Genomic DNA, 9,586 nt, shown 5'->3' on the forward strand with positions numbered 1-9,586 from the left:
GATTCATGGAAAATATTAGAGAATGAGCAGAGGTCCTGTGCTTGAAGGCTGGCATCACTGCATAGAGCCCACCACACAAGAAAAGACAGGCCCAACCACCTCGACACTTGGAGGGTTTTGTAGTCGAGTCTCCAGTAGAGAGAAGGCGTGACACCATGGATGACATGTGAAAGCACTCGTTCTATCATGCTATTGACACACTCTTTAGTGAAATGAGGAGACGCTTTTCAACATAAGCAAATGATGTGCTGATGGGTGTGACAGCCCTGAGCCCTAAATGCACATATTTTCTGGACAAACAATCTATACTGCCACGGTCCCGGTATTATGGAATCGATGAGGAGAACTTGGCTGCAGAGTTACACCAGGTCTGCCGGCTGCTTCAAAGAAAAGAAGAGCAAGGACACACCATTAACAGCGCCATGGAGTTCCTGTCACTTATTGTTTATACAAGAACTGATATGCATATCAATAACACTTCCCGTGTCATCAGCAAGCTGTGAGCAGAGTTTCTCTCGCCTCCGGCGTTTAAAAACATACCTGAGGAACAGCAGTGGGGACACCCAGAGCAGTAACCTGGCATTGCTGGCCATAAACACCAGGAGGACAAAAGATTTGGACACTGATGAAATCATCGATGCCTTTGCCAACAATCAAAATAACAGACGTCTTCTGTGAAGACGTCTAATGGTGAGTGACAGTCTTATAATGGCGCTGTGTTACTAGGCCAAGTATTGCCATGTAACAGTTGTTCTCATGCTCCACCATTATTCTTTATTTATATTCTGTAAGTTATCCTTTATTCTATGAGCTGTGCACTCAGTGCTTACTAGGGAGCCAGCAGCATTGTTATATACCCGGAGATTGTATGTTATGCTAGGCGTCTAACGGTTTGTTACGGTTTTTGGGATGTTGGAGAGAAATGGCAGTCGTGTTGTGTTATATCGCATTTGTACGGTTTTGGTTTTGATCTGGATCGAGGTCTGATACGCTGTTTTTAGACCAACAGCGGTGAATGAGGTTGCTGTCGCCGAGCCCGCTCTGTGTGTGTGTGTGTGTTTGTGTTTGTGTGAGCTTTTGTCTGATTCTGTCTACTTTTGTGATGCTCGGTGTGTGTATTAGCAACTCTTACCACGTGCAATTGCGTTTGGTCGTGTGTGCGTACACTGGTATATCCAGCACCCCCAAACTCCGACTGAGCGACCCCCAATAAAACTCCGCCGGCACCGCCAGTGGTACCAAGTTTTACGCCCACCGGTATGAGAGCCCCCTTCAGTAACTTAATTAATTATGCAGTGATCAAAAACAAATGTTAAATTTTGGCTAGGTTGAAATTTGGATAATCACATTAACATTTATACCTTTGTGCATTTGTGGTGCCCTATATGAATCAGCTTGACATTATCAACAGAGGTCAAGTACCCTGTCTATTCTATTTTGTTCCAAACATGAATCATGATTATGTGAGTAGTGACTAGCTTTGTGATTGTCACCCCTGTTTTTTTAATTCAGTGATAAACAGAGGTTATTATTAAACAAACCTTACTCGTTCATGCCTGAAGGAAAATTGCTTGTCAGGCTGAGTGGGTTTATGATAATTTATGTCAGTATTGGCCAATCTGCAAAAGCCTTCACGGAGGTGGTTATTCAATAAAGATAACATAGCAGAACATGCATCTTCAATAGTTGACAAGAAAACACTGTAAAGAAATGCTAGCTCTTATACAGTTTTTTCTCTCTGCCATAATGCTTTGGAGTAGGCTACAGATATATTTGATATATTTGGATCACCATTTCACTTGGGAAGGCAAATTTTGTTTCAAAATCTCTGTCAAAGACACGTGGAGAAAAACTACAGTTACACACAGGCACACACACTCGTGCACACTGCAACCCCAAATATGAATGTGAATAAGGTTCACAGGCCTCTTGAGGTTTCCAGAATAAATGCAGTGCTCATGGGACTTTTGTTCCTTCAGTAAAGCCTGTCGGCACTCCCTTCTTTCTACAAGGTTGCCAATCACTGATTCTCTTCAACACAAAAAAAGTTGCATCGTGATAAGGTAAGTGTGCTCGGGCTTGGAACGTTAAGCACAATGTGAGTACAGGCCAGCAGGGGAGTGGGGAAGGGGGACAATTGTGCTCGTGCACGGTACAAGGCATCCGTGCCCGAGCCCAGTGTGAGTCCCAGATAGCAAAATTGCTGTGGCCCACACCCGACACTTCATCCGGCCACATACCGCATGGAATGATGGCACTTGGGTGGTCCCCTCCTGTTTGCCAGATCTGGGCCAGAACCAAGCCATAGCAATATGTGCCACATATTTGCCAAAAGTGGCCCATATTTGTCTTGTGATATTTGGGCCATATTCACCATTTACCACATGGGCCACTTCAGGGTCACATCCAGATTACATGTTGCTGAGAGCACAGCATCTTTGCCAAAAAAAGCCCACATTTGATTTGGCATATTTGGGCCATATTTGCTATTATACATGTGGGCCATTTCAGGCTCACATCCATTTTGTCGGGGCCAGAAGAAGGCCATCAGTGCCGCGTCATTGCTGGAAGTGGCCCACATCCGGATGCTATTTAGGGTATGCTCTAAATGTCCACTAAGTCAGTGGTTCGCAACCTTTTCGAGTCACAACCCCCCAGAATAACCAGGTTAGTGTTTGCACCACCATTGCACTGGGACATTTAACTCACGACACCCTGATGCAAACACATCGATCACTCATAAACTGTCTGCTCAAGACTGTTCAGGGATTGGTGTAATATAACACATGAAAGCTACAAAACTCACACAGGGAGACCATTGCTTTGCCCACAGACAGAACAACTAATTCGATTTTGGCTTAAATTGGTGTTTTTAAATTTATTGAAATAACGGCAAGTCATATGTACACACACTTTGACTGACTCTCTCAAACATACAATAACATCTATTTTAAATCAAATTGGTACAGGTGATGTAATGTAAAAACCATTCCCCAGTCTAAAATATGTTTGTTTTATTTTTTCCTCCACAACCATCTGGTGACCCCCTTGGAGGTCCCGACCCCCAGGTTGAGAACCAATGCACTAAGCGACAGGAAGGTTCTACCTTGCTTTCTGAAAAAGCCGATATGATGCTCTTCTTACTCTACTAACAGCTACTGGTGTGGGTGCAGCTGAAGATCTCTATGTGAGTTGTCAATTACTCATCTCGTAAACTTTGACCAACTTTCAAAAGTACCCACTAATTGCAACTTCGACTTTCCTATTTCTGCGTTTGATGCCAACAAGGGACGTCCAAGTAAAATTTTTTCTGCCTGACATTTGATGACTTTTGCCCGAAGAAACACCAGCATTAGAAAAAGAGCCCTTTTTTTCATAAAGGCAGTATACTTTCAGGGTACACAGATTGTCTTGCGGGTCATTTTTGACCTGGCAGATATTAAATCAATTACAGACCAGCTGGACTCTAAGTGAGTGCTCTATGGAAACTATGAAGCAGAGATAACAACCCGGGGGCACTTTCTGTTGATATATGTGTTGCTCCCTCTTCTCCGCTCAATGCACATATGCACACAGACACACAGACACACACACACACACAAACACACGTGCACATGCAAATGGAATTCCGGTATTTTAGTCTCTCTGTTTCTGCATGTCTAACGCATGCATCATGCAAAAGCTGCCCTAGACTCCAATGAGTCAAAAAATGAAGTAAAAAATAGGAGGGTCAGACACACTGGTGTGTGTTTGTGTGTGTGTGTGTGTGTGTGTGTGTGTGTGTGTGTGTGTGTGTGTGTAAATACACTATACAGCTGGTTTGTTGGCTGATGTTCAATTAAAATAATCAAATAATACATTATAATAATATAAAAATGATAAAGAGTGCTAATGCTCAGTTTGCCTTACAGTAAAACTCATTGTCGTGCTATTGTTCCCTGTAATGTGTTACTTTCTTAGGCTGTTGATGTGCAATCTCTGGGGGGGAAATGATCTAAGATAGGAATAATTCATTTTTATACTTGTGCATCATCCATCCATCCATCCATCCATTATCCAAACCGCTCATCCTGCTCTCAGGGTCGTGGGGATGCTGGAGCCTATCCCAGCAGTCTGGGCGGCAGGCGGGGAGACACCCTGGACTGCTTGTGTATCATATTTTGACAAAATGATGAGAGTAAAAATACATTACTATCACCGTATACACAAGAGTTTTTTTATATGTGTTAATTATGGAATAATGAGATGTACACTGAATTAATACTGTCTCTCAAGACTGTGAAATAAAAAACAAACAAACAATAATTTACACAAGCTGTTGACGAGTGACAGGTCAATTTCACAGATTACAAATTTGCCTCAGGGGGCTTTACAGCAACACAACATGTTGTCCTTAGACCCTCTCGTCGGATAAAGAAAAAAACACCTTTAAGAGGGAGAAAAGATAGGAAGAAACCTCAGGGAGAGCAACAGAGGAGGGATCTCTCTCCCAAGACGAACAGACGTGCAATGGATGTTGTGTTTACACAATTTACACAATACAACATTGAAAGAGGATAACAGAGTTATAATGTAATTATAAGATATATGAAGAATATGATGAGGAGGATGCCAAGCAGTGTCCAGATAGCACCAGAACAGCTTAGGACCTGAGCCAGGCGACCACCATCATCATGTAGACCTGACAGGAGGATAAACTACACATGCACACAGCGGAGACTCACATCACACCATTCACATACGCGGGAGAAGAGACAAGAAAAAAAATAAAAACACATTAGCCACACGTCTGAGTGAGAGAAGGCTATAACACTGAAACAGGATAACAAAAGGCAGGTTTATTCTGACTATGGAGGAAACAGGGTGTATGCAGAGTACACCAAACGTGCTGTAACTCTATGTGTCACCCTTTCTGTTCACCCCATTCTCTTCAGCCTTTAACTCACATCTTTTTATCCTTCAAACCATTTCACCTAGTCTGGCCACACAGGGTTTTTTTTCGGGGGGGGGGGGGTAACTGACTTCATGGTTTGCATTGTTTTCGTCTCAGCGACAAAATGTTATCAGTGCCTGAACATATACATATATATAAAGCACAATCTCCAATTAAGATGAACACGTTCTCTCTTTTTTGTGTAGTTATATAAAACGCCACTCCTTTTTTCCCATTTTGTACACACGTTAGATTTTGACTCCCTGAACAGATGCCACCAAAGTCGCAAATCCAGGAGGGAAGGGAAGGGCTTGTAAGTTTATGAAGCTTGCTTCTCTTCATCAACATGTATAGAAGACGACCCCTTCGTGTGCCGTCTGTGGTGCCCCCCCCCCCCTCCTCCCACCCATCCATCCATCCATCCATCCTTCCTTCCTTCCTTTGGGAGTTGACAAGCTGTTCAGGTGCAGCGGATTAGCGGTACCTCTCTAATGGGGGGGGGGGTCACCGAGCACTTGAAAGGCCCATTGGCTCAAACCGAAACGTGCGTCAGCTCGGTAGTCGTGCGCTGTCTGTCCAGAGGGAGGTAACTCCGCAGCCAGCTGTTTCCCACAGCGACCAGGAGATCTCTCAGTCGAGGAAGAGGAGCGTCAGCAGCAGCAGCCGGCCGAGCCACCATGCCGGGGAAGGAGAGCGTGTGGGTCCTGCCTCTGGTTCTGCTGGGTCTACTGCGTCCCTCGGCGGGGGGATACCCGTTAACACAGGTGAGTCGTTCAACCCGTCCGTCGGCGGGTGACGTCATCGCCAATATTTAACACCGGTAGGATTTTGCGCTGGAAAACTGGAGCGACTTCCAATCGAGTCAAATAATTTAAAAACAACAACAAGAAAAACGCCTGGAAATAAGGTGCAGAAAGCTCCGTGCCGAGTGTGAACAGCGCTGAGCTAACGTGGGGCTTTAAAGCGTCGTCAATAGAAAACGTTTTTCATTCTAATGATCGCCAACAGGTCCGCAAGCCTGCGGTTAATACTGACCATCGTTATTACTTTTAGGCGCTCTCTCGATACACACCAACAGAGCTAGAGCTGTAGTAACGCCATGCACATACGTTTTGAAGAATATTAATCAGTATAACGTGTTTAGTATGTGACTATATTTGGTAATTGGTCAAATTAACCTCAGGAGTTTGAATGGGCCCACCACAGACTAAGGAGTGTTTCGTTACAATACCTCCATGTGTGTCTATGGGGCCAGTATTCTCGTGCTCTGTTGGCAGTGTGTTGTGGTTTTGTTGAGGAAACGACAGGAAAGACAAAAAGTCAGCAGACGTGTAAACAGACTTGCAGTGTGCCTTTAATTCAGTTACTGATAGCCTATTGAATGACGAGCTGCTCCTTTGGTGTTTGCATTGGAAGACTGTGCATACCCACCTTATGAACACAAGACTGCACTCGCGGCTATTGTGTTGATGACTTCATGATCACACTATTTCAGGCCTTATTTATTCTCACATCCAAATATGTTTTATTTCCTCCACACTACAACTACTAAAGCATCCCGATACAAGATAACCTGCAAGCAATGAAATTTGTCAAATGCAGAAAAATCTCCTGGATATTTCACAGTAGCAATAAATAGATAAATAAAAAAAACGTGTTTGCCTGCGAAAACCAAGAATACAACTATACAGTTGTTTAGAGGCGAGATTCCTACTTTTGTTTTTTGTTTTTTAACATGGGAATCATGGGTGCAACTTTGAATTCAGTGTTTTTGTTTTTGCAGCTACATGCCTTTGTTTCTAAATAAAAGCCTCGGTCATTAAGAATAAAGTACAACACAGATCAAGTAGGCTAATTGATCACCAGCCTTTTGCTTGGGCTGGATAAAACCACCAACTAACATTTGACCTTTCTTGCCATCCTCAGCTGTGTCGTTCCACAAATGACACCATTTACAGGCACGGCGCGACTGTGCTCAATGGGAGCCGCGCCGTCTCCTTCAGCGAGTACGCAGGGAAGACGGTCCTCTTTGTCAACGTTGCAACATACTGAGGACTCACTTTCCAGTACCTGGGTAACAACGTGCAGCCACAGGCTTTACATAGACACCAGTATCATTATGATGGACGAGTGCATGTTGAAGGGGTGCTGGATTGTGTACATATTTGTCTTTTCTCTCCTCAGAGCTGAATGCACTACACGAAGAGATGAAAAACTATGGATTCACGATCCTTGGGTTTCCTTGCAATCAATTTGGCAAGCAAGAACCAGGGAAAAATCACGAAATTCTACCAACTATAAAGTGAGAAAATCTCTTTTTCTTCCCGTGTCAGACTCTAGAGCCGATGGAAAAAAAGTCACACATCAAGTATGACAAGAAGCTAAGGATTAACATTTAAGACAGACGTAACATAAGATCCTGCATTGCCCGAAAGCAGAGAAGAGGTTTTCACTGTTTGCAAATTCCGTCTGTCAGCAGAGCTTAATTAAGTCGAGTTAAATATGAGAACAGTTTCTCGGAGTCCTCACATGTATGTCTAAGTTCTGATCAGTCACCCCCCACATCCACAGTCAGGTCTTTTGCATGACTTGAACTTAATCTAGGTCAGTTTCCAGGCCAGGGCACATGAAGCACTGGCTGTGTTAAGTGCTTAGAGGCATGCCTACTGATAAGCTGTCCTCTTCCTGGATTTCAGGCATGTTAGACCGGGCAATGGATTTGTTCCAAACTTCCTGCTGTTTGAGCGCGGTGATGTTAATGGAGAAAATGAGCAAAGTGTTTACACTTTTCTGAAGGTGAGTTTGCCCAAGTACCGTAAGCAAGTTGTGAACCGATGTGTGATCTTAAGACATTCTGTGTATCATAAGAAGTAAACTATGTATTGTAGCAACAGCCAATAAACCTAACCCAACCCAACCCCGTTGTCCAGTTGAGGGTGTTCACAACCCTCTCATTAAAAAGTCGCATCTCAGTCCAACTGTTCGATATCAACCCACTCCACAGCCTGGTTTGCGCTGTCACCTTTGGCGGTGGTGCACAAAGCGTGAAGCAGAAACCCTTAAGGGTTCCCTCTTCATTTTACAACGTGCAATAACATCAAGTGAAAATGTGACTCTTCCTTTTACAAGTTTATTGTGGGTACATGCAAACATTAATGTTTTCAGAATAAACCATCTGCTTTCAGTGTATTTTCAGGCATGCAAGTCATTGCTTACACAGGCGCATCTACTGCACACAAACTCCAGCAGAAAAGCAAACACAAAACTCAGTTGCACCTATATAAAATATATCAACGACTTTACAAACGGTATTTTATTTGGCCAAGACATGACAGTTTGGTTTTATGCCTTTGCAAATCTGCATGTTGGGGGTTAATCACTCGACAATGAACCACAGGAATAGCGTGGAACCTTTTTTATTATTATTCAAACGATGAATTTACAACAATAAGGCAAACATTACAATTGAAAAATGTTAATCCTCTAAAATGAAATCAATGAGCAAATAATGTGGAACTGGGTCGTCTCTAGATGCTAACCCTACATTTGCGAAACTCTTGTGGGATTTTTAACCTCACCCTAATGCTTGTGGAGGCTGAATCGAGTGCGCATGTGCGAGGGTTTCGCAAATCTAGGGTAGTCATCTAGACCAGAGTGTGGAACTGTGTCTGGCTCTTCTCATTCGAATCTTGTTCCCCATCTCATACAGAACTCCTGTCCACCTGTTGGGGACAGCTTCGGAAACCCCACGAACAGGCTGTTCTGGGAGCCCCTGAAGGTTAATGACATCAAGTGGAACTTCGAGAAGTTTCTGGTGGGACCAGATGGGAAGCCTGTGATGAGGTGGTTTCCCAGGGTCAGCGTCTCTGAGGTCCGGGCCGGCATTTCGAAATACCTGCGCCTACAATACGCTCAAGAGATTTTAGGTTAGCATTCTCGCTTCGTTGTATAGTTGGCAAATGTGTTACGTATAGGTTTTGGCTCATTTTGTCTCGCCAATAAGACAACTGTAATGTGTGCGCTTGATCCCACGCAAAATCTTTCACGCGAAATACAGATGAAGAGGATGAAGTAAAAATGTAGGGAGTACACATTAAATTGCCGCAGTAATAAAGTGTAATGTCACAGCTAACTGTACGCAACAGCTTCTGAAAGACAGAGGTGGCATGCTTAATGAAAAGGAGGCTTGAAAACAGCAACCCTGTGGTGCCTCTTTGGAGTCTGGGGTAACGGGGCAGCCCTTCAGTGCATTCGGGCTGTGCTGCAATCCCACAGTGCCATGTCATCTCCTAAAACCAGATCCTGTTAGCCATTACCATCCAAGTGTCAATTATTTTCAATAAATCATGGAAAAAGACTGCTGTGCTGTTTCCCAGTAACAGTGGCATGCCATTTTGTGTGTTTTGGGCAGGTGGGTGGGTGGGCAGGCGGGTGCATGTTTCCTTCCATTGCCCTTTTTTTTTCTCTTTTCCTTTTTAGAGTGTATAAAAACACAGGCAATGCCAAGAGCAACATTAAGATGAACAAACAGCTTAGATGCCAACAGACATTCAGAATATATTTATTAAGCCAGTCAAATACAAAAGTCTCACATAATGTGCTTTTGCCTACAGCAAAAAGAAAAAAAGATAAAGTAAAAACGAAACTAGGCTA

General features: G+C 43.6%; 1 protein-coding gene across 1 annotated transcript; it reads left to right on the plus strand.

Annotated features, from left to right (window-relative positions):
- Nucleotides 1–5,527: 5,527 nt before the first annotated feature.
- On the plus strand, nt 5,528–9,291 carry gpx3 (glutathione peroxidase 3). Its single transcript, XM_056281232.1, has 5 exons — nt 5,528–5,697; nt 6,860–7,007; nt 7,118–7,235; nt 7,630–7,729; nt 8,643–9,291. Exons 1-5 carry the CDS (start codon nt 5,611–5,613, stop codon nt 8,862–8,864), a joined length of 675 nt encoding a protein of 224 aa, XP_056137207.1. The 5' UTR covers nt 5,528–5,610; the 3' UTR covers nt 8,865–9,291.
- Nucleotides 9,292–9,586: the final 295 nt, after the last annotated feature.

Source organism: Lampris incognitus, chromosome 1 (assembly GCF_029633865.1).
Source record: "Lampris incognitus isolate fLamInc1 chromosome 1, fLamInc1.hap2, whole genome shotgun sequence".
NCBI lineage: Eukaryota > Metazoa > Chordata > Actinopteri > Lampriformes > Lampridae > Lampris > Lampris incognitus.